General features: G+C 43.4%; 1 protein-coding gene across 4 annotated transcripts in view; it reads left to right on the top strand.

The window, feature by feature from the left end:
• Positions 1 to 26176, top strand: part of LOC137325135 (uncharacterized) — a 234395-nt gene that overhangs the window by 19888 nt on the left and 188331 nt on the right. For 3 of the 4 annotated variants that reach the window (XM_067989883.1, XM_067989880.1, XM_067989884.1), the window contains exons 2-3: positions 5595 to 5719; positions 20515 to 20562. In XM_067989883.1, coding sequence (XP_067845984.1) covers positions 5595 to 5719; positions 20515 to 20562 — 173 coding nt within the window. The remainder of the gene's footprint in view (positions 1 to 5594; positions 5720 to 20514; positions 20563 to 26176) is intronic. The other variant, XM_067989881.1, reaches the window with a different exon arrangement.

The following is a 26176-nucleotide window of genomic DNA, read 5'->3' as shown; positions in this document are numbered from 1 at the left end:
GTCCCAGGTTCATTTCCCACTCTGTGCTGAGGTAGCTGATCTCAGCCAGGGCTACATTAAGGGAGCAGACAAAAATCACTTAGGATTCCTGCCCCCGATTGCTATCAAATGACCTCTGCAGGAATGATGTGTGTGTGGGTGGGTGGGGAGGTGGGGATGGAGATGGTCGGAATGGGATCATAAGAACATAAGAGCATAAGAAATAGGAGCGTGAGTAGGCCATACGGCCCCTCGATCCTGCTCCGCCATTCAATAAGATCATGGCTGATCTTCGATCTCAACTCCACTTTCCTGCCCGATCCTCATATCCCTTGATTCTCCTAGAGTGCAAAAATCTATCGATCTCAGCTTAGAACATATTCAAACATTCAGCACTCTGGGGTAGAGAATTCCAAAGATTCATGACCCTCTGAGTGAAGAAATTCCTCCTCATCTCAGTCCTAAATGGCCAACCCCTTATCCAGAGACTATGCCCCCTAGTTCTAGACTCTCTAGCCAGGGGAAACAGCCTCTCAGCATCTTCCCTGTCAGGCCCCTTCAGAACCTTGTATGTTTCAATGGGATCATGCTGGCTGTGGGCTGTGATCCCCTCTATAGTTGAACACTTAAGCCAAAAAGTTCAGTTTGGTGTCAAGGTTGAATTCTGGTGGATCTCTGGATCGAGCACCAGAAATTGAGGTAAGACCTGGCTTCGACAAGAGTCCAGCCCATGTTTTCCCTCCTGCTATTTTAGGGGGAGGGGTTTATGGACAAATCTTTGTCTGCCACTTCCCTCACACCAAAGAGAGGTGCCCACAGGCCTTTTACGCCATCGATATGCCTCAATCGAACTCACTGCAACGGAGAGTGCTGGTGTGAGTCCCACTGAGGCTTGCAAGACAACCCCAAACCTTTATATGGGATAGGCAATCGATCCCAGGGGAGATAGATTATCTTCCTGAAGAAGCCTGTTTGCTCCATTGGGAGTGAAGAACAGCAGAGAAGACATTTCTTCAGGGCTTCTTTTACACTGGCGCCACTCCGACATTCTGCCAGTGGTTTGGGGGGTGGGCGCCACTGAGTCACGACCCTCGCAGGTGTGATGTGTTCCCAACCCCCCACAAGCCATGCATTTGGGATGGGGTCTCCAGCCTGGGTCTAGGGTGGGTGGAGGTCCGCTGTGGCACCCTGGTGCCAGCAGAGCAAACATCGCCCACCCCCTCCCCCCGTAATTTTGGGGCTTCACTCTCTAGGATCATACCTGAAGGATAGCTACTTGAACAAAGTATCAGAAGGCTGGTAGCCCTCATGGAACGATGCCCCAGCAAGAGTCAGTACCGAAAGGAGAAGATTACACTGGATTTTAATCACATTACCTTGAATGCAGCGTAAAATTAATTATAAAATAAGAGGTGATCAATATACATTTCTTTTCAAACCACATATTGAAGACCAGTCTTTTACTCAATCGATACGTCGTCTGAAATTAAATACACAAAGGTATAGATTCACACGGCTCAGAAGGAGGCCATTCGGACCATTGTGTCTGTGCCGGCTCTTTGAAAGAGCTATCCAATTAGTCCCACGCCCCCCACTCTTTCCCTACAAATTTCTCTTTTTCAAGTACACATCCAATTCCCTTTTGAAAATTTACTATTGAATTTGCTTCCACTACCCTTTCATGCAGTGCATTCCAGATCATAACAACTCGTTGCGTTAAAAAAATTCTCCTCATCTCCCCCCTGGCTTTTTAGCCAATTATCTTAAAAATGTATCCTCTGGTTACCAACCCACCTGCCAGTGGAAACAGTTTCTCTCAACTACTCTCTCAAAATCCCTTTTCAAAGAGTTATGGCAAAAATGTTTATTTACAAACGCATCCATTGCTAAGCACAAACTCCTCTGTGACAGGTAACTTCATGTGTTGATATGCATTTGATTGGTGCCAATGGTGCCACCCCTGTGCTGTTGGCAGTGCTTGTTATTGAAGTGCATTGTGGCATCCCAGATGGTCCTGGCTCATTCTCCGGAGAGAAGAATCATTGTGTTATTGATATCAAGTTACTGTGTCAAGTAATGAATGACATGTGTATCCTGTACTGTATTCACTTTGTGTTAAAAGTTCACAACAGTGTAATTTTGATACGTGTCTTAATTGATATGTTCGTCAACTTGACATAGTCTAAAGCTGTGTTTAATAATACGTGGATGATGTGGAGGAGCAGTGATTATTGTAAGTTTTGGACTGCTGCCAGTGGTTACGTACCACATTCAGTGGTAAATGTGCATTAAAATGGCCCCGCACAGAGCAATCCAATTAATTCGGGGGCGGGGGGCGGTGGGGGGTGTTGTAGAATTGTGGTTCTTTCAGGGTCACTCGTATCACCTTGACCAGTAATTATGGGCCGTTAGATTTTCTGCCACAAATATCGGCCTCAGCCTTTCAAGATACTTGTATTTGCCACATCTGTACATCCGTCCCAAGGGAAAACCAACAATGCCAACAGAACTCCTCTATGACTTACTGAAGCAGCTGAGAAGTCCTAGAGAAATGGAGTAGTCCTTAGTTAAAGCAGTACGAATACTTAAAAAAAGAAAGGTTGTGTTGTGCAAACACTGTGGAAGTCAGACAGTATACAACATTTATATAGCGCCTTTATTGTAGTAAAATGTCCCAAGGCGCCTCAGAGGAGCAATTTTCAAACAAACTCCGACACCGAGCCACATAAAGAGATATTAGGACAGGTGAATGAAAGCCTGGTCAAAGAGGTAGGTTTTAAGAAGTGTCTTGAAGGAGGAGAGTGAGGTAGAGAGGCGGAGAGGTTTAAGGAGGGAATTCCAGAGCTCAGGGTCTTGGCAGCTGAAGGCACAGCCGCCAATGGTGGAGCGAAGGAAATCGGGATGCTCGAGGCCTGAATTGGAGGAGGGTTGTGGGGCTGGAGGAGGTAACAGAGATGGGGAGGGGATGAGGACATGGAGGGATTTGAACGCAAGAACACAACACATTCCAGAGCACGGGGCCTAGATGGGGCTGAAGACATGACCGTCAATGGCGGGGTGAAGGGAGGGGTGGATGCACAAGAGACCAGAGTTGGAGAGCCGGAGAGTTCTGGCAGCGTTGTAGGGCTGGAGGAAGTTACAACATTAGTGATGGGCAAGACCATGGAGGGATTTACCTCCTGCAGCCTGACAACCCCACATTAACTCCACATTCAAGAAATCTGGCCTTTTGAGCATCTTCCCGCCCTTCGACCCACCATTGGTGACCGTGCCTTCAGCCGCCTAGGCGCCATGCTTTGGAATTCCCTCCCTAAACTCCTTCGCATCTCCACTTCCCACTTCTCTGTTAAGACCCTCCTTAAAACCCACCCCTTTTGACCAAGCTTTCGGTCACCCTTCCTAATGTCTACGTTTTTTTTTGGCTCAGCGTCCATTTTTTGATTATGTCTCTGTGAGGTGCCTTAGGACATTTTTCTACATTAAAGCGATTATATAATTGTGAGTTAGTTGTTGTTTGGATGGGATGTTAAATTGAAGTCCTGTCTGCTTGTTCAGCTGGAAGTTTAAAAGCTGAGTGGAAAGGTTTGGCATTCTATACGGCTGAGATCAAATGGCTAAAGGGCATATTTATTTCTCCTTTATCATGTATAATATTCTGAAGTGGAACACCTGCTGAATAAACCACAGTATGAACAAAACGGCAATGTCAGTACTATTTTGGGCTACACCCATTTTATTTGTTCCTGTTAGCTTTCTTTTGAAATTAAAATTCTCTGTTGAGCAAAAACTTTTTGCCCGGTTGATTGAGTTCACAGCCTTAATTACACTCAATCACATTCTGTATCTTTATTCTACTTGACTGCTGTGATATTTTGTTTATATAAATGTGGATTCCTGTAAAGTGTACAATCCTGATAGATTAATCATATTCTGTGGCAATCACATTATTAATAAATGGGAAATGGCTTTGAGTGATGAGGTTTTTTCTCCCCCAAGTAAAACGGGAACTGATATTTCACTGACTGACAGGAAATAAAAGTTCCTTTCTTTCTGATGTCGCAATACCTGATCTAACGTCCACAGCTGCCTCCTGACGTGGCACAACTGACCTTTTTTAAAAAAAAAAAATCATTTTGTTATTTATTTCCCACTTTTCCTCCCTCTGTCCTCATGTGGAATCAGGTTCTGTGGGCACTAAAACTCTCCGATTCCTCACTCAAGTTGCCCTAGCTGAGCCTAGATGGTGAATGTCAGCAGGCTATTTGACTATGGGGTACGGGGCAGGCTCATTCACATCCGAGCCCAATCCTAACTTTACTCCTTGTCCACGCATACGAGCTTTCCAGCAGGGGTGGGCTGGATACTCCAATGGCTGGAATTGTAGCCCCCGTCCAACCCCCCGCCCCCCGCCCCCATCCTTGACGCTGAGGCCAGTTGTAGTTCATGATTGCCAGATGAGATCAGCTAACTCAGCACAAACTGAGGACTTCGCTTGTCTTGTGGATCATTCCAGTGATACTCTCGGGGATAAATCCGATTCATGCCAAAAAGGGCATAGCCGGCGGAGCATGTGCTCCAGGGGCCGACCTTAAATTTGGCTTCCGGCCTCACTTAAACGTCAGCGGCAAGCCAAGGACTCAAACTGGTGCCCCGCTGCAGCTCACCAGTCGGGGAGGGCGAGAGACCGGCCGTATCTGGCCGAAAGTCGGGTCTGGGAGTGTGGGGTTTGGGGGGGGGCGGTGGTGAGGGGAGCGATCCTGGGGAGGGCTTTGAATGAGCCAGCAGTGGGCTGGAGTATTTCTGTGGTGCCAGGAGGAACACTGCTGCTTCTTCTGGGCCACAAAACTCCAAAATTTCCTGGGCTTTTTCTTTCAGCCTCCTCCACTGATCCCTTTTGAGGGCCCGTTGGATAGGCCGCACGGTACCTGGTACAAGTAGGCAGGATGTGCCCGCTCATGTTTCTTGACTTGTTATAATGGGCAATTTCCAACCCTTAGGAATCTCTCCCAAATTAACTAATTTGGTAGCTGGTTAATAGCACCCCTTTGTTTCGAACACATCCGCGCCTCCACATGATAAATTGGGATGGCTCCTTCACATTGCAGTTCCGGGGATGAACAGCTGGGATAAAGATCTCCCGATCTCTGTCCCTTTCCTGCTCTGGAGGATTATCCAGTGCACAGTCATTGAATTGTAGAACAGAACGCAGATTGCAGTACCTATCTTAAACTGCAGGCACATAATGGTAGGGAAAAGAAATGCAGTATTTCATATAACTAGCTTCCAGGGAAAACCAGCCTGTTTTCAATAAATGAAATTTTACGTATGACACGCATCTAAATAGACATGCGATATACATATGTGTCACATATGTGATCATACACGATTATATGTTCCTATGATCATACACAAGATTATACAGACAAATCACATGCAATAGACAAATGATATACATGTGTTTGCAGTTGACAAGTCTCAGACATATTCCTATTTAAACAGCTCCATTTGCTTCGAAGGTATAAATGCCTAGTTACTCAACTAATTTGATTTCAATTATTTGTGATGCTGCTTCGTTATACCTTTTTTTTAATTTAATTTTTTTTTTCAAATTTTAGACTTTGCTCTCGAATGCTTCATCTGTCGAGATGTGGACGTGACAGACCGTGATTTGTTGCTGCAGTATTGCGACTGCAAGAGTTTAGTTGCTCATCACAAGTGTCTGCTGACCTGGATACAAAAGGTAATAAAACTCCATGATAGCGCACAAGAAGCTATCGATTAGGGTGCCAAAACAAAGCCTTGAATTAGATTGAAGATTCTGGCAGTGAAAAATTCCCACTCTCCGAAACACCACTGTTAAAAAAATAAAAAGGCATCATTATCCAGTTGCTTAGGATTTAGCAGCATCCACTGATTTCTATAGAGGAGGCTTTTGACCATTCTGGGTTTTCTAACTGCAATGAATTCTGTGTATTTCAATTGCAAATCTCACTTCCATTCCATTCCCTTTTGGCCCCTTTTAGAGATTTTTATTGAAATAACTAAATAAATAAAAAAAGTACATTGTTCTGTCTTTGAAAGGAGTTATATCCACCCAGGGAGGGTGGGAGGCAAGAACACATTTACAGTGACCCTACACATAGAAGCCAAAACACATCTTTTTAAAAAATTCATCCTGGGGATATGGCCGTTGCTAGCAAGGCTGGCAATTATTGCCTGTTCCTAGTTACCATTGAGAAGGATGCTGATGAGCCGTCTTCTTGAACCACTGCAGCCCATGTGGTGAAGGTGCCCCACAGTGCTGTTAGGCAGGGAGTTCCAGGATTTTGATCCAGCGACCATGAAGGAACGGCGATGTATGTCCAAGTCAGGATGGTGATCTTCTCCCCGTCTCACCCTCGCGCCCCCACCGCCCCACCCTCCTCAGTCTTCTGTAATTATTTCTATAAGGTAGAGGTTAGGATGATCATCATATAAACGGAAAGCAGGGGAAATGCCCATGATCTGAGTACTGAGTATTGAGCAATCTCTACCACTGTCCTCTCCAGCATAATATTTGGATTGTTAACCTGTTTTGTTTAGGTATCTTGCAATCTAGCCCAAAAACGTTCAATCCTGCTCCCAATCTCCTGTCTGTCCTGGTGCCAGGTTCAATCTTCCATTCTCCTCCTTCTGCATCAAAGTCCCTCTCCTGTCCAATCCGAGTCTGCACCTCTCTTTCCCTCCCCTAGATGCAAGGCTGTCATGATAGCTCCCTCACTGTGGCGAGGCGGGATTACTTCAGCATCCTGACCGTCTTTGAAGAGAATATATAATTTTCAATTTTGGTGAGGCCATCGTGTTAGTCCTAATGGCTCAGTGGGTAGCACGTCACGCCTCTGAGTCGAAAGGTTGTGGGTTCAAGCCCCACTGCAGAGCTTGATCACATAATAAATCCAATAGGGAATTCAGGAGAAATTTTTTTACCCAAAGAGTGGTGAGAATGTGGAACTCGCTACCACAAAGAGTAGTTGAGGCGAATAGCATAGATGCATTTAAGGGGAAGCTAGATAAACACATGAGGGAGAAAGGAAAAGAAGGATATGCTGATAGGTTTAGTTGAAGTAGGGATGGGAGGAAGCTTGTGTGGAGATTAAAGGCCGGCATAGACCAATTGGGTCGAATAGCCTGTTTCTGTGCTGTCGACTCTATGTAATATATGTAATGTAATCTGGGCTGGCACTTCAGTGCAGTACTGTGGGAGTACCGCACTGTTGGCGGTGCTGTCTTTTAGATGAGATGTATTGGCCTATTCAGGAGTGTGTAAGAAGTCCTGTGTTATGATTCAAAGAAGAGCAGAGAAGTTTTCCAGCTGTCCTGACCCATATTTATTCCTCAACCAAAACCTCCAAAACAGATTAACAGGTCATTTATTTCACTGCTGTCTGTGGGGCCTTGCTGTGAGAAAAATGGCTGCCACGTTTGCCTAAATAACAAGTGACTACACTTCATAAGTAATTCATTGGCTGTGAAGCGCTTTGGAGTGTGTCCTGAGGAAGTGAAAGCTGCTATATAAATGGAAATTATTTCTTTCTATTGCCACAGAATCTCTCTCCTCGTTGAAGGAGAAAGGAAAGAAAAAGTAGTAGAAACAACCTTGCACTAGGATACAGGGGAGTCAGGCACCTGATCCTGAGACAAACAAATGTTTTGTTTTCTTGGAAGTCTACTTTCTAGCTAACTTTGGCTTAGTTTCTCTCATTAAACATTTTACCACAGGAGTTCAGCTCTTGTTTCATTAATGGCCTTCTTAGTACTCAGCCTACTAAGAGGGACTGACTCTGGGTTTTAATTTTGATTCCTACAGGCATTTTACTTGAAACTAGTGTCTGTGTGGAGGAAACCTTTGGGAAAGCCCACCACAACAGCACACATTCATGTCCAATACTAGACCTGCACGGACTAAGTGGTCACCACCAGACCACCAAGTATTGGATAAGTGCTTGATACTCAAGTGCCTAGCATCAGACACAACACTGCCAGCAGAGCAAAGGAAGCAGATGCCAGTCCACTAATAAACTACTAGACACCCCCATTAACCCAGCAAGCATGGAAATTGAAATCGGACAAATAAAAACCACAATCCAGTGTTTGTTTGTTCCGCTGGCTACCAGCATGATGATAGGAAACGCATGACAGGGTAAGGAAATGGAAAATGGCATTTTGCAAGAGCAGATGCGTTTTCCTCACGTATGCCACTGTTTTAAAGAGAGAGGTCCATCCAAAATTAAAATGGTCCAAATTGGGCCAGATTTTGGATGAGTAGCTCCAAACTGGTCTAATGAAAGTCGTTTCGGGTTTTCAGCTGGGTTGGACTAGTCATACAATTGAGTAATCTTCAACTGTTTTCTTTACACCGCAGCCTAGAAGCACAGGTATTGGTGTCGATATTAGCGGATGAACATTTAATACATTCCTGGGATATTCCTGCATTTGTGACGTTAGTGAAAGTGCTAACTCACTTAAAATAAAATAGGTTAATGCCGGCATTAAAACAGTGGACAGATGAGATGTCATACACGTGGGTTAAGCGATTGGCTGCTAAAATCACCATCAGTAACAGGCGCACTGCAATTTACATTGCAATGTGAAGTCATGCCCAACTTCCCCTAACAATAAAAATAAACTTCTTTTTAAGTATGGAGCTCTACTCTTTTACTTGGTTGTCCATATCCTAACTCACACCAAGTCCCGTTCACCCATTATCCCTGTGCTCGTTGACCTACACTGGCTCCCGGTCCAGGAACATCTCAATTTTAAAATTCTCATCCTTGTTTTCAAATCCTTCCATGGCCTCACCCCTCCCTATCTCTGCAACTTCCTCCAGCCCTACAACCCTCCGAGATCTCTGTGCTTCTCCAATTTTTGCCTCTTGCACATCCCCGATTTTAATCGCTCCACCATTGGTGGCCATGCCTTCAGCTTCCTATGCCCTTAGCTCTGGAATTCCCTCCCTAAACCTCTCTGGCTCTCTACCTCTCTCCCCTCCTTCAAGATGCTTCTTAAACCTATCTCCTTGACCAAGCTTTTGGTCACTTGTCCTGTTATCTCCATATGTGGCTCGGTGTCAAATTTTATTTGATAATCGCTCGTGTAAAGTGCCTTGGGACGTTTTACTATGTTAAAGACGCTATATAAATGCAAGTTGTTGTTGTTGGTTGATGCTGGACCTCAGCGCCAGGCAGCTTGACATCATGGCATGCCATAACAAAGGTCTGCGACTATGTATTGCAGACACCAGTGATGTTAGTTGTAGTATAACTGCCATTAAAGAGAAAGCTGGCTACTGTGCTGAGAGTACTGTAAGTTTTTCTGGATCAATGAGCAAGGAAGGGCCAAAAAACATCCCTCATTCACATATGTCTTTTGACCTTATTGCTGGAGGAGGCAATTCCAAAGCTTCCTTTACTAAGATTTATCTGTGATTCAATAAAACAATTCTCACCACTTTTCTTTTTTGAAAACATTTGTTTTTGAATACATAATTCCAGTGAGAGGGCCAATGGTTAATGAGTAAGTTTTGGAAAGACTACCTTTTGCTGGACTTGAACATATAAACTAGGCTGACAGTAAGGGATGGGACTGAGAGAGTGCAGCATTGTCAGAAGTGTTGTCCTTCAGGTGCGATGTCAAACTAAGGCCCTGTTTGTCCATTCTAATAGCTCATTTTGCCGGTTAAGATCCCATGGCACTGTTTAAAGAATAGCAGTGAGTTCTCCTGGTGTCCTGGCCAACATTCTTCCCTCAACCAACACCACCGTATATAAAAAAAAAATTAACTTGGCATTCATCGCATTGATATTTGTGGGATCTTGCTGTGCTCAGAGCGGCTGTTATATTTGCCCATGTAACAATCATTGTCCATCCATGTAATTCAGTTTACGCGAATCCCTTGCCGATATTTCTTGAGAAATGTGATCAGGTAGAAAGACTTGCATTTACATAGTGCATTTCATGACCCCAGGACGTCGCAAAGCACTTTACAGCCAATTAAGTACTTTTGAAGTGTAGTCACTATTGTAATCTAAGAAACGTGGCAGTCAATTTGCGCACAGCAAGGTCCCATAAACAGCAATGTGAAAATGACCAGTTCATCTGTTTTTAGGTGTTAGTTGAAGGATAAATATTGTCCAGGACACGGGGGAGAACTCCCCTGCTCTTCTTCGAAATAGTGCCATGGGATTCTTTTACATCCACCTGAGAGGGCAGAAGGGGCTTTGGTTGCACGTCTCATCCGAGGCTGGTGTGATGTAAATGCAAGATATTCTCACTCCATCAATTTCCTGAGCACAATGATTCCTGTGTATTGTTAAATTGTTAAACACGATTATTGTGTATTCTCAGAAAATCTTTCCAAACTGCTTCCTTCTGTGTCTGCTTTTCAGTGACTTTGGGTGACAAGCTGCATCCAATTTGTATGATGTGATTTGCCTTATTTCGGTTCATGCTTTTAAAAACAAAGCAAAGTGACATTGTGATGAATATATGCAGTATTTAGGTGAGTTCTTGGCAATACAGTGACATTTAAAACCCTGGGATTGCACCTCAGGCTTCACCCCTCTGCTGCAGTATATTCAAAATCAGCTGCCGAGAATTGTTTCAGCAAATTTATTTTAAAAAGCTATAATGATTAAAGTACAATGTGTGATTACTAATATCAGCTACCTACATCGTTTCCAGTTTTTAATTCAGTCTTATGCGCATCTGTTTAATGTGGTGTAGTGGCTGGACTCCGAATTGTTAGTTTACTGCAGGAGCAATGTATTAATATTATGATAAGTAAATAAGACCTTGAAATTACACTATGGGATGTTATCAAACCAGCACTTAACGGCAGAGAAGTGGAAGTTTCTTCGGGAACCTCTTCCTTGGCTCCTCCCCACCACTCGTGGGCACGTTGTCATGATATGCAAATAAAGGAGATATATCATCCAATGAACTTTCTGCCAATTGCGCCATAGCAACGCTGGCTGCAAGGGATGCCTGTTTGTTCCTGGTGTCCATTGTTGCTATAGGTGGCAAAGGGGCCCTTTAAACTTTAAGAACATATTTGTATGAAATTTCTTTGTCTGCTATTTTAACAGAGTCATTTTTCTTTAATTAATCATTCTCGGAATGTGGGCGTCTCTGGCATGGCCGGCATTTATTGCCCATCTCTAGTTGCCCTTGAGAAGGCGCTGATGAGCCACCTTCTTGAACCGCTGCAGTCCGTGTGGTGAACGTGCTCCCACAGTGCTGTTAGGTAGTGAATTCCAGGAATTTGACCCAGCGACAATGAAGGAATGGCATGATATATTTCCAAGTTGGGGTGGTGTGTGACTTGGAGGGGAACTTGGAGGTGATAGTGTTCCCATGCATCACCTTGTCCTTCTAGGTGCTGGAGGTCACAGGTTTGGGAGGTGCTGCTGAAAAAGCCTTGGCGAGTTGCTGCAGTACATCCTGTAGATGGTACACACTGTAGCCATGGTGCGCCAGTGGTGGAGGGAGCAGACGTTGAAGTCAGTGGTTGGGGTGCTGATCAAGCGGACTGCTTTGTCCTGGATAGTGTCGAACATCTTGAGTGTTGGAGCTGCACCCATCCAAGCAAGTGGAGAGTATTCCATCACACTCCTGACTTGTGCCTAGTAGCTGGTATAGAGGCTTTGGGGAGTCCGGGATTGAGTCACTTACCGCAGAGTGAGCCTCTGACCTGCTCTGGTAGCCACGGCATTTATGTGACTGTTCTAGTTGAGTTTCTGGTCAATGGTGACCCCAGGATGTTGATGGTGGGGGACTCGGTAAATGGTAATGCCATTGAATGTCAAGGTGAGGTGATTTAAAATAAGCATATTGACTGGACAAAGGATCTTCATATGAACAATTAAGTCTTTGTACACTAATATCCCACAGTGTAATTTCAAGGCCCTAAGAGTGTGGTTTCTGGATTATCAAGATAAGAAATTCCCCATGAGATTCCAGAAGTTAGTCACTACTAATTGTCATACATTCTCTTGCACCTTAAGAAGACAATGGGCTCAATTTTCAAACAGAGCCGGGAAGGGGGCGGGGGGTCAATTTGAGGTCGGGAAATCCATTAGTACGGGTTTCCCGGACGTCCTTATGATTTTGACGTAAGGACATCTTTTATTTATTTTTTGTCAGTTTCCCGTCCGACTGACCGGCTGATTGACAGGCTGGTCTCAGTTGGACGGGAATCCAGCCAGGGAGAGGACGCCTGCAGATAAGTCTGCAGGTAAGTCTTTGTTTGTATGGTTGGGGGGGCATGGGAGAGCAAGGGCACGGGTGGGCACAGGTGGACATGAGGTCACGAGTCATGGGGGATGGGATCGGGGGTCAGTAACGGGGGGATGGGATCGGGGGGTCATCACGGGGGTCCGCGCTCATCGAGGGGCTGGGTCAGGGGGTTGGAGGATCAGAGTCGGAGGGACAGGGTTGGGGTCGGAGGGAGAGGACCGGGTTGGGGGATCGGGGTCGGAGGATTGGGGGTCGGAGGGGGAAGATCGGGGTCAGGGTCCCCGATCGGGGGAGGGGGTTCTGTGGTCGGGCCGGGGGAGGGGTCAGTGCAGGTAGGCTTGTTTGGCCTGGGGGAAGCACTCCTGCTCCTCCCGACCCACAAGCTGTGCCTTTCTAGGCACATACCTGCAGTCTCGGGCCTTCTCGCCTCCTTTCACGAGGCGTAAAACAGAAGGCCCGGGAATCCCAGCCCCCCGGGGTTGAAATGGGGAATTAGTTAAAAATGGAGGCCTGAAGCCTCCTTGAAAGGTTTTAAGGCCCGACCCACCTCCTGGGCGTGGGTTGGCTGCCCGTGAAAACCGGAAATGAGCGGGTTGGGGGCGGATCTGAAATGGTGGCAATTTTCAATGCCCACCCGTTTTTTACTTTGAAAATCGAGCCCAATGTTCCTCATGCTGTCTTTACACCGGGTGAATTAGTACAGTGCTCACACTGTTTAAGCCATGTTATGTGCAGAGTTATGGTTAGATTCCCCATTCACATAGCTATGGAGTGGGGAAACCAGAGCTCTGTGTATGTAAACTCAACCAGAGCCACAAAATGCTGCTTCCTGGACTCTGACTCAGGCCAGTTTTTTCTGTCAGAATGGCTAACGGGATAGTCAGATCTTTACAAACAATTGAAATTCTCCTGTCCTGCCTGCGTCTCTAATAGGTTGTCAAATAAAGATAAATTATGAAGTAGGCTATACACCAGCCGCAGTTATACTGTTGGCGGTGTGAAGTGAGGGCACATTTTGAAAAGCTCTTGCTTCCTCGAGTCTCAGCCCATGCTGGCAGCTTTGCAGTGCCCTTATGGCGTTGGTGGGCCAAAAAAATATCGGTATGGCCTGGACAGAAAGATGCAGTATGAAGACAGCGTTAAATTACTCAAAATAAAATCCTGATTCGCTGAGGAGATAAAGTTAGGAACCAGCTGTCCAACTGTGATGATGATAATTAGTCATTGGTCTTTTATTAATGACTAGCCTGCATTTGTTGTACCCACAATGGTCAATGCAAAAGATTTTAAGCAACATTAACGCGGTGATTTGATCATTCGTTCATTATTACTCTAACTAATCTCTCGTACACGCATGAGATGATATTGCCTTAACTGTGAAAGTGATGGACAGTACAACCTCCATAATAAGCTCCCCCAAGACACCCTTTCCTTTCCCCTCACCCAGTGAATAATACAAATTGACCAATAATCAGGTGCGCTATATGTTGGTTACAGCAATATCCTAAATATAGCAATGAAGACAAGTGTAATACAGATATCATCAATTGAATTCAATCTGTGGTGGGATGTGAGGTTGGTTTACGTCAAACTGGAGGACACTAATGTGACTGGGCTGTGCATTGAAGTGATATTTTGCACCAGACTGATAATTCTAGTGGTCAATCATCTAATTGGAGTGCAGGTAATGAAGGTTCTGTTGGACCATAGGAACAGGAGTAGACCATTTAGCCCCTTGAGCCTGTTCCGCCATTTAATGAGATCATCGCTGATCTGTGACCTAACTCCATATACCCGCCTTAGCCCCACATCCCTTAACAACTTTGGTTAACAAAAATCTATCAATCTCAGATTTAAAATTAACAATTGAGCTAGCATGTACTGCCATTTGCAGAAGAGAGTACCAAACCTCTACCACCCTTTGCGTGTAGAAATATTTCCTAACTTCACTCGTGAAGGTCCTGGCTCTTATTTTTAGGCTATGTCCCCTAGTCCTAGACTCCCCAACCAGTGGAAATAATTTCTCTCTGTCTACTCTATCAGTTCCCCTTAATATCTTGAAAATGTCGACCAAATCACCCCTTAATATTCTAAATTCCAGGGAATACAAACCTAGTTTGTATAATCTCTCTTCATAATTTAACCCTTGGAGTATCTTCACTGCCTACCAGAACCTGTTTATGAAGGGGTTTGATTCTGAATTGATAAAACATAGATACAGGTTTACGTCAGTGACAAGGTGCATCCTAATTCCACTGGAATCAAACAGCACTGGATCGAATTTGCTAACTGTCCTGAGTTAGCCAATCTCAACTCGGGCAGTGGTGAGGGTGCTACAATTGGCCTCTGCTTCTGGGCCAGGGAGAGGAAAGAATCAGGGATACCACTCCTGGTTGCTATCCCGTGACCCCTGCTTGAAAATGTGTGTGAATATTGGTTGAGGAATGGATTGAGCTTCCACAGTTGAATAGCTTACCATCACTCTCTGTTTGAACATGAAGAATGGCCACCTGGGAAAATGTATTGGAGTGCCTGTAGAACTATGCCCCAAGTCAGTGCCTTCAGGAGAGGGAGAAAAAAACTAAGGACACTTTTTTTTAAAAATTGGATCTAGACCAAATCTGGATGACCCACTTTATCATTTACAGGACAACTTGAATCCAGATCAAATTATTGTTTGTCAAAAGCAAATTTAATATAACTACATTCCTCACAATTTTTTTTTCAAACATTTTATTAAACCATTTTGATATTAAAATAAATAGGAGAATGATTCCCTAGTCCAAACAATTCTGCCTCCCTATACCCTATCACTGGAATGTCAGATGTGACTGTGAGGCTTTCACTGTAGAATATGCTGCCTGGGGAATGAGGTGAGACTTTAAATTTCATATTTTCATTTACTAGATTATGCAGAATTACATAGAATTTACGGCACAGAAGCAGGCCATTCGGCCCAACAGATCTATGCTGATCTACCCGAGCCCCCTTCCACCTTACTTCATCTCACCATATTGCCATATCCTTCTATTCCTTTCTCCCTCATGTGCTTATCTAGCTTCTCCTTAAATGCGTCTATGCTATTCGCCTCAACCACTCCATTGGGTAGCGCGTTCAGGGGTGTTGTCAGGAAGCACGTCTTCACACAAAGGGTAGTGGAAATCTGGAACTCTTCCCCCCCCCCCCCCCCAAAAAAAAACCTGTTGAGGATGGGGGTCAATTAAAAATTTCAAAACTGAGATTGATAGGTTTTCGTTAGATAAGGCTATTAAGGGTTATGGAACCAAGGCCTGGTGGGGGATAGATGCAGTTCCGAATCAGATCAGTCATGATTTATTTGAATGGCGGAACTGGCTAAAGGTGGCTGCATGGCCTACTCCTGTCCCTATATTCCTTTGAGTTCCACATTCCCACCACTTTGAGATGGGTGGGATAATTACAATGTGAGTGAGCGTCCCACCAGCGATACCAAAATAAAGTAAATCAAAATAACTGCTGCTTACAGGTGATAAAACAGGTAAATTGAACTGACCCTGAATGACACCAAGTAAACTATAGTAAAGGACAAGTGATAACTGATGTCAGAGCACTGAGAATTCAGAGCCTCAATGAATCCCATTTCTAACAAAAGCTACCTTTTCATGTGTGCACTCTGTGACATAGAGGTTATGCGCCTGAATAACGCACACTATCCACAATATTATGTCTGAAAAGGAAAGCTGACAGATATTTTATTTTAAATAATGAAATGTTTAGAATGTTTTGTAAATCGATATTTATAACTTCAGCCAAGATGATTAATTTGCTAACAGTGAAAACTGTAAACCCTTAAAATAAAGAATGAACTTTTTCAGTCTTCAATGACCTCTGTGGTTAAATATGTGCTTTCTATTGCATAATGTCTGCCAAAATTCCTTTTCTCTAAAATCTGATGCCGTGTATTGTGAAGTAATGTTAGAGAAATGCAAAACATCAGGCCATTTCACAGTAATCTCTGAACAAATGCTGGAGTTGGGTGGTCAAGTGTAGTGGAAAGCTGGCCCTTTTACCAGTGGGACCTGCTTTCAAATCTAGCCCAGAATGTCACCTTTCTCCAATGGCTGGTGCACTTCTTCCGTGAAATCAGTTTGAACAGTCTCAACCCAACTCCCAGTGGGCACGAGTCTACAACGCAGAACGGCCCTCCCATTCAGCACAATTGCTACTTAAGTGACAAGCTCACTTCCAGAGCTCATAAGGTTAGTCAGGATGAGAAATGGCCATGCCATAGAATCACTGAATCGCCATTCGGCCCGTCATGCCTGTGCTAGCTCTCTGAAAGAGTTATCCAATTAGTCCCACTCCCCTGCTCTTTCCCCATAGCCCTGCAAAATTTTCCTTTTCAAGTATTTATCCAATTCCCTTTTGAAAGTTTCTATTGGATCTGTTTCCACCTCCCTTACAGGCAGTCTATTCCAGATCACAACAACTCGCTGCGTAAAAGAAAATTCTCCTCATCTCCCTTCTGGTTCTTTTGCCAATTATCTTAAATCTGTATCCTCTAGTTACCGACCCTCCTGCTAGTGGAAAAAGATTCACCTTAATTACTCTATTAAAATACTTCATAATTTTAAACACCTCTATTAAATGTCCCCTTAACCTTCTCTGCTCTAGTGCAGCAGGATTCCTTTTCTGAAGTTGGTGTTGAGATTCATTGTCAGTTTAACATATGGGAAGCTTTGCTCTCTGTCTGTCTGACCAGTGTCATAAATGCTTGGTATTGTCAAGACAGGAGGGGATTTGTCAATTAATTGTTTAAACTATTTTTAAAAAGCAAAATCAAAATCTGTGAAAACTAAATGATGAGTAGTGCTATAGGTTTAACCACAACTTAATCACATAAAGTAACAACAACAACTTGCATTTAAACATCATCTCTCGCAGAAGAATCTCTCAGAAAACTTTAGAAGGGGGTGACATCAAGCAGGAGTTGGGAAAGATTGGAGGGGAAGGCCAAACCAAAGACAGGGGTCAAAGAGAGAGGTCTTGAAGAGACTTGTGAAGAAGGATAGAGGTCACAACTCCAAGTGGCTTTGGGAGATTTTCAAAGAGCAGGGACTTGGTGACTGAAAGAATGGGTGGATGAGATGGAGGTAAACTAGATTTAACAACAACAACTTGCATTTATATAGCTCCTTTAATGTAGTAAAACACCCCAAGGTGCTTCACAGGAGCGATTATCAAACAAAATTTGACACCAAGCCACATAAACAGATATTAGGACAGGTGACCAAAAGCTTGGTCAAAGAGGTACGTTTTAAGGAGCGTCTTAAAGAAAGAGAGAGTGGGAGAGAGGGGAGGTTTAGGGAGGAAATTCCATAGCCTAGGGCCTAGGCAGCTGAAGGCACAGCCACCAATGGTGGAGCAATTAAAATCGGGGATGCACAAGAGGCCAGAATTGGAATTGGGGGAGCGCAGAGATCTTGGAGGGTCATAGGGCCAGAAGAAGTTACAGAGATAGGGAGGGGTGAGGCCATGGAGGGATTTGAACACCAGGCTGAGAATTTTAATATCGAGGCATTGCCGGGCCAGGAGCCAATGTAGGGGTGATGGGTGAATTGGTGCGAGTTAGGATACGGGCAGCAGTGATCTTGAAGAAAATAAAATAATTCATCTAGCATTATTATGATGTTAATTTACTCGTGACAAACAAAAATAATCATTTGGAATAAAACAATTAGATTAGACAAAGTTTTTAAACGGTATGTACAGAGGACCAAATAAGAGGTCTTCAAAGGTGTGCTTTTCTAGTTTACCATATTTACAATGACTGCATGTGAATACAGTCAGCTTTTAAAACAGCTGGTTGGAAGTGTCTCAAGTTACATCCTCGGTTAGTTTGAGGTGCTAATACAATGTTGCCTGTTTGGGCAGGTCTTCAGCATTGAGGTGACTATTTTCTATAAACTTACCTAAAAGGTAACTGACTAATGTACAGTTATCTATGGTGTGAGCCCATTTCCTAGTTAGGTCATATCATTCAAAAAATAAAGTTTGTTGATTGTTTTTGTTTTGGGGGCTTTATGCAGAGACTTGGCTCTGGACCAATCTCCACTATAATGTCAAAATTATTTATTGCCAAAATAAATAAAAAGAATTCGCACCGATGTGACAATCAGATATGATGTAAAAATGGCCATGTGGATTGCACACTTCTTACAAAGCAATGTCATCAGTTGAATGTACTTCAAGCATTTCTTGCATGAGAATTGCTGCCAACCCTGCCATTAATTGAGTTTACCCAGCTGGGCGATGAGATGAAGGAAGGTTCACCTACCCCATACCTTGCTATTTGTGATAACAATAAAAGAAACAAATGCTTCATTCAGGCTGGTATCTCAATGAGGTTACTTTAACTTGGCTATTACTCTTAAACCACTTAGGCTGGATCCAAAGTGCCAAGAAAGATACCCACCTAATGAAGTAGGTTTACTATTACGAGAAAGCCCAGGTTATTATTACTTTTAGAAAGTTGGCTGACCCAGGAAATGATATCATAGCATCCTTGTGGATGGGTGTGATGTCGTTGTTGTTACTTGAAGCTCTGTGACCTCACAAGTTGTTTATTACTCATCTCCCAGAGCCCTTAATGCTACCATTCCAATTGATTTAATCCAACTGAGCACCATTCCTGAGCATTCTGGGTGTGCTATTCAAAAGGCAAAAGGAAATCTTTCGCTGCAAACTAGGGACTTACTTCAGTACTTCTGAATGCTTCACATCACAAGCGAGTCTTATAGATAGATGCTTCATTTTACTTCAGTGTGCTGAAAGCTTTCATTTTTACCGAATTTTTTTTCAGCCTTGGAGCATTTGGAGAAAATGACTACCCACGAGTACGTTTAAGCAATGGTTTGAATAGATAGTTGAGAACACTCGAGTCTGTTAGATTTTCAATGTAAATTAATCAGCTCTTGACTTTATCCATAACTTGGGTCATTTGTCTTTGATGACGGTCTTCAAAGTGGGTCATGCATGCAAATTCATAATGGTTTGTAACCATGATTTTATAGAGTGCTCCAATAAAAAATGTTAAATGGTTTGGAACTGGCACCAAGGGACAGTCCAGATGCAGTACTTCAAATTAGTTTAATATAAAACAACATGAGTTCCACAACTGATATCAGTATAATAGTGTTCAAAATAAACAGAATCTCTTGGATGTGACTGTTGTTTGAAAAGTGGCATTGCTGCGGAGCTTTGCAAGTTTAACCCTTCGATTACCCTGTGTCTTCTGCAGCTTTCAAAGTCTAAGTCCGTTTTTATGTTGTCTGCAGCAGTGACTTTTCATGGGCGTCAGTCATCTAGCAGTACCTCAGCCTTCACTTGTCAACCTGGCCAGTGAACACCAGCAGGCTATTCAACCTTCAGCTGCATTGCAGCCAATCCCAACCCCTGACATCACCTGATAACCACATGCATGCACTCCCAGTTAGGCTGCCCTCATGGGAAGAAACTCTCAGCAATTTTCCCGTCCCTAATTTTTGGCACTGAGGACCATGTGAGATCAGCTATCCGAGTGACGAATCTGACAAAAGGAGTCAGTAGGGTAGATACAGGTGGGGGAATCCAGAACTAGGGGGCACAATCTTAAAATTAGACCAATGCCGTTCAGGAGCGAAATCAGGAAGCACTTTTTCACTCAAAGGGTAGTGGAAATCTGGACCTCTCGTCCCCCATAAAGCTCCGGATTCTGGGGGTCAATTATAGCATTCAAGACTGTGATCGATAGATTTTTGTTAGGTAAGGGTATCAAGGGATATGGATCAAAAGCAGAAAAATGGAGCTGAGATACAAATCAGCTATGATCTGATTGAGCGGCAGAGCAGGCTCGAGGGGCTGAATGGCCTGCTCCTGTACCAATGTAAGTAGAGGTCGTAGCTGGATTCGGCCTACCATTCACCGCCTTAACCAGGGAAATAACGTCAGGAGTGCAAGAGCGATTTTCTCCGATGTTAAATATGTTGATAGAATTAAAGAAAACATAGAAAACCACAGAACATGTCTAAATTGAGGGCCCCTCACACAAATTTAAAAGAAATGTAAACTTGTCAGAATTTAAGTCTTGGTGCAGAAATACCACTGCTATTCTCGAGGGTTAAATCAGATCTTTAGAATGTTGTTCCAATAATCACAATGTCGATTAATATTATCACAACCGCACACAGATTTCCTTTTCCGTTTTCCCATGAATAGATCCAACTGAGGTTTTTTTTCCCACAGGGCCCCAGGAATGAAGACAGGCCGAGATGTAAAGTATGCAGAGCTGAGGTAAGCTGGAAATGGTGGGGTGGGGGAGCTGAGGGAGGGATTAAATACCGATAATGTATTTATTTTTCCTATAAAAGTTTTTTTTTAGTAAAAACAAATAATTGTATTAAAAGCTATAAAAAATAAATATTGCCAATGATACTTAAGAAGCAGTACTAAAAAGTGTCTAAATCTCATTATCCTATGGGACCACTTGCAATTAAAGTGATGTAATGGGCTTTTGAGTCATATCAGCATTTGCGAGATGTGAGTGCTGTCTGCCATTGCATTAAAATTGACATTGTGTCTAACATTTAAATAATGTGCACTCTGGTGTGAGCTTTACTGTGCCATATCTACATATGAATGCATCTAAGTGCTGGCGTGAATCCTTTTCAACAATATAAGATACGTACTATTTAGCTGTAGTGAAACATCAATATTCCTCATTATCTGTAGTCAGTATAATGAGTGATAGTCTCTAAAATTTCATTCAATATAATGTTGAAATTTTAATTGCCTTTAAAATGCAGCACTTTTTTGTGATCTAAGGATGGAGCTTGAACACGTGAACTTACAAATGCGTTGATGAACAGTTTAACCTATTAGTTTCAGTTTGGCTTGTAGCATAAATATAGAAAGGTAGCTCATTTCAAATTGGTCTATGAACATAACGCAATGTTATATTATTCATTAAGTTGACTCGATTGTTATACCGCAACAAGTTACCTTTGTAAGTACAGGAGCTATATATAAATTAATAAAATATTGATAATGATGGTAATAACATCTAACATTCAAGGTTATTTTCAATCGAATACTTGGTTACAGAAGTGATTGGATGTGTTTTTATTCTGCTTGGTTTCACCCAGTACATGCTATTTTAAGTATTTGCCGGCAAGCTCCAATACCAGTAATGTGGACTCCATTTATTGCTATCTCCTTCCTTGTTCCAGTTCTTTTCAATCGATCACTATTCATTTTATCTAATAAAATCACTTCTGATTGTCAGTTCTTATCTAGTGTCACTCTATTTCCACAAAATGTTCTACATATATTCACCTTATTGAACCTTCATTCTGCTGCCATAACGGCTCAATGGGGCAATACACTACAGGATGTGGTCATGAGCCGTACAGGTACAAAGGGTTCCAGATTTGTTCTTTTTTTTTCTGTGCTGAATTAGTGACTTCATCAGCAGTGATAGTGCTGGGAGCACTACAGTTACCCCTTATATTCCTCGGGGCTGGGGGGTGGAAGGGGAAAAAATAACCAGGATTACCCATCCTGACCAGTATCCAATGATCCTTGCTAGAAAGACATTAGATAAGAACATAATCAGGCACGGTTATGATGACCTCCCCTCCTCCCCTCCCAAAGTCAGATAACCCATAGAATCAAAATGGAGATGGCCACATTGGGGGGTAAGTACAGATTGTTTGATAATGCTCTGTGAAGCGCCTTGGGATGTTTTACTACGTTAAAGGCGCTATAGAAATGCAAGTTGTTGTTGTATATTGTGGGTGCCAATGAAACCAAACTCCAGCATAAGCATCCACTGTGAGGAAAGGAGGGGAGAAAATTGGGTGTGGGGACAGTAGATCGATCCAACACTATTCGGGCAATGTTCTCAACTGCCCCTAAGTGGGCATTCTAATCAGAAGCCCCATCAAGTTGCAGTATCGCAATGTAAAAAGTGACTTAATGATTTGATGTTTCTTTTATTACTATAGTGCACCTCAAGTGTTTCTCTGAGGAGAACTGTCTTATAATTGGAGTGAACCCCAGTTAGTTGTCACTTCATATTCAGTCACTTTGGAGGCTGTCAATCTGAAAGCAGTCACGGCAGGAATCCATTGGACTTCCATCAGCTATTGTGAAACTAGGACAAGTAACTAGGAACACCAATGACCTTACAATCGGCTTGTAAAACATTAACGGTTTATAACTAGTATCCACAAATCTTCAAATTGTCCATCATAAACACCGTTCTGAACATGAATTGCTTATAATATATCCTAAAAAAGAGTCTTAATGCTCTCGCTTCCTGATGCATAACATTCAGAGGTTATGGCTGTCATCCCAATGTTTGTACACAAACATGAATGAAAAGCGAACAATGATATAAAGAACCATACAGCAAAATGATATCCGTTGAGGAGGGGGACTGAAAATTAAATCGCTTTTGATTTTCTTTTCCAGGGGAGATAAGGAAAAAAAAATAGTATTCCTCAGAGTAGATATCACCAGGTGGTGGGAAAAGATAGTTCATGATAGAATAATCATACATGGGGTGGGGGAGGGGGGGCAATTTTGACTTTGGGGAATGAAAATTGGCAGAGATGTGAAGTGGGCTGCCAATTTGCTATCGTCCATTTTACACTATCGCGAAAAGTGACAATTACTGCCATGAGCTCTGAATGATTAGTGCTTGATAGGCTGAATGGACTTTCCTTGCTCCAGGCTGTAATATGTTCTTATGGCTTATCTTCCGATAACTGTGAAGGATAGTAACTTAAAGTGGCAAAACCCAAGGGTAGTGGCAAAAAAAACTACTCAACTCAGATAATTGAAGACAAAAATACATGAGGGAAAACGTCAATAGGAGAGTGAGTATACAATGACAACAACTTGCATTTATGTATCGCCTTTAACTTAGTTAAATGTCTCAAGGCGCTTCACAGGAGCAGTTATCAAACAAAATTTAACACTGAGCCACATAAGGAGATATTAGGACAAGTGACCAATAGCTTGGTCAAAGAGGTAGGTTTTAAGGAGCGTCTTAAAGGAGGAGAGAGAGGTAGAGAGGCGGAGAGGTTTGGGGGGGGGGAATTCTAGAGCTTAAAGCCTAGGCAGCTGAAGGCACGGCTGCCAATGGTGGAGCAATGAAAATCGAGGACGCGCAAGAGGCAAGAATTGGAGGAGCGCAGAGATCTCGGAGGGTTGTAGGGCTGGAGCAGGTTACAGAGATAGGGAGGGGTGAGGCCATGAAGGGATTTGAACACAAGGATGAGAATTTTAAAATTGAAACATTGCCAGACCGGGAGCCAGTGTAGACCAGCGAGCACAGCGGGGATGGGTGAACAGGTTAGGATACCACTCAAAATAACAGCTAGCTAATGTTAGTTATAAAGCTCCATCACAGTTTTAGATATCCCTATACAGTTAGCTGGGAGTGTATTACAAAGCTGGATCCCAATCTTGGGGTTTTCTTGACCCCCCCATGGTTGAATTGCCTGCCAACACTCCCTGACTAGGCTTTCATCTGAAGAATCAGCGCTTGGTTGAGATATAGGATGGCTGCAGCATGAGCAACCAATTTCAGGAAAGGAGTGGGGTGGGGGTTAACAGCTGAACAGATATACACTATTAGAATCTCCTACTCACGCGTTGGAAATGCAGCCCAGTGTGAGCCAACAAATTTAAGTGATGAAGGGCAAAGATTGGAAAGAATAAAGAAATGTCTCAAAAAAACATTTCTTCTTAAATATGCATGGTCGATGGAAAAATGGTTTGTCCTTTATGCATAGATGCATTAGTTCTCTTTGGGTTCAGGATTTGGCACATTTCTAATCCCTAGCAGATGCAGCAACAGTGCTGTAATGAATGCCGTGTATAATAGTCTGATCGAGGAGAGCTGGAATACAGTAGTATCCTTTATCAGTTTCCTTCCCAAGAGACACATTATTGCAAAACAAACTCTCACACCTTGTAAAAATAAATGCCTGATGTTCTAAGACTATATGAAACCTGTGAAAATACAATTTGCAATAAGATTTAGACATTTCACTTAGCTTTTTAGCTGAACTCTCCCCAACATAGATTGTTCTCCAGAAACACACTTTTTTTTTTACTTGTTATTGGAAAAAGGCAATAACCAAAACGCTCACGCAGAAAGAATTACTTTGTGAACAAGGGACCTGCTTAGAGTTCCATTATTTGGAATACCTGGAGTATGAAATTCCAACGGCGGCATCAGCAATGAGGCAGAGCGGGACTTCTGCCCACCTCTGGGCAGCTGCGCTGACCCTGCCCTGAATTGCAAGGTCGGCCAATTTACATAGACAAAGGTATGCAGGCTGTGTAAGTATAGCCTGCGACGCCTCAGATGCACCTGAGAGCGTTTTGGAGCTAACGTCTTTCAGGGTCTGCAGAATCTAACTGATCCTGTCAGTTCTGCCCTCCTGTTGATCAGTGGGCACGCGGACCCAGCACAAGTGGCATGGCTAGAGTCTGCCTTTGTGATGCCCTCCTCTCTCCCGATGCCAGCTCATGTGACCTCTCCAGGCAACTCCCTGGGATGCCTATTCATGTAGGTGTCAGGATACTGGACCAGGCTGCCCATGCGTCTGCAGTGGTGGTTCAGCCTGTCTTCCCATGGCTCAGAAGCCCTGATGCGATGACCACCTTGGTCCTATGAGGCTGATTATACCACAGCACAGCCAAGCACCACTGGCGTCCTGGTATCTTGGCTAACACCTTGGCGCAGTATCAGGATAGGTTTAAGAGCAGCACAGAGAGGCACCAAGGTTGGTAATAAGATGCAATCACTGTAAATATATATGTGCATGGTAAAATCACTTTGTGATATGTAGTCTGAAGAATGTCCGTTCTTTGTTTTTTGTGGTTGAGAGGATGTTTGCAGTTTACTTTACCATGCCTTCTTACTGAGCCTCTATCTCAGACTTCTTCTGAGACAACATCAAGGAAGTGGTGCGGTCTGTCTGCTCTGGTGGAAGGGTACCTCCTTTTGGTGTAATCTTATGCTGCTTGCTTTTCTAATTTACTTTCCCTTCTGCTCCTGTGCCGCCTCCACTATAAGTACATACCTGGGAATGTCCACAGTGAACCTCATATTAAGGGCTCTGTGACAGAAGAGTGCGAAGAAAAAGATTTTCCTGCCTGCAACTGCTGAAAGGCAGCCTGCAGAACCCTTCCTTAGTTGCACAGCTGAGAACAGATTTTTCTAATCGCTTCAGTCAAAACCGATGTTTCAGACCAAGTCTGTGGACATTCAAACTCGTGAACTGAACCACTCCGTGGTTTGACAAGTCACGCAGGTAATTTATCCCTCTTTTCTACAAGCTTAACTTAAGTCAGGTGTGGTTCTGGTGTAAATGCTGGAACTTGTGGGACAGCAGCTTTTGCCCTCGTTATCCTGCCATTTCCAAACATGCATCACTTGATGGAACGAGCACATCTCCAGCCAGCAGCCAATTCTACCAGAATTTAGCATGTATTTTAGAACAGCTGTGACACTGACATATCTGACTTACGACCCAGCGTCCTGTCCTCTGTGCAAGAACTACATCACTTTTGTACCAACATTTTTTTTCAGAATTTCAGGCCACAGGAATACACAATCCACATTTGTTTATTTAACTCAATTCTGAATTAATTAGCGTCACAAAGAAACGCCAATATTTGAGCTACTTAACAATTATTTTTATCCATTTCCTTTGAAAGAATGAAATGAAGGATAGCTTAATGGCTCATCTGGTTAAAGGAGTCACTCATACGGACCAGGAAAATCCCATGTTCAGGGTTTCACTTCTGCTGAGTTAGCTGATCTCAGCTGGGCAGCACTTTGCTTTGTTCTCCGAATGTGGGCGACGCTGGCCAGGCTGCCTTTATT

The sequence above is a fragment of the Heptranchias perlo genome, chromosome 9 (genome assembly GCF_035084215.1).
Source record: "Heptranchias perlo isolate sHepPer1 chromosome 9, sHepPer1.hap1, whole genome shotgun sequence".
NCBI lineage: Eukaryota > Metazoa > Chordata > Chondrichthyes > Hexanchiformes > Hexanchidae > Heptranchias > Heptranchias perlo.
The sequence above is the reverse complement of the archived record's forward strand: the minus strand, read 5'-3'. Positions and strand labels throughout refer to the sequence as shown.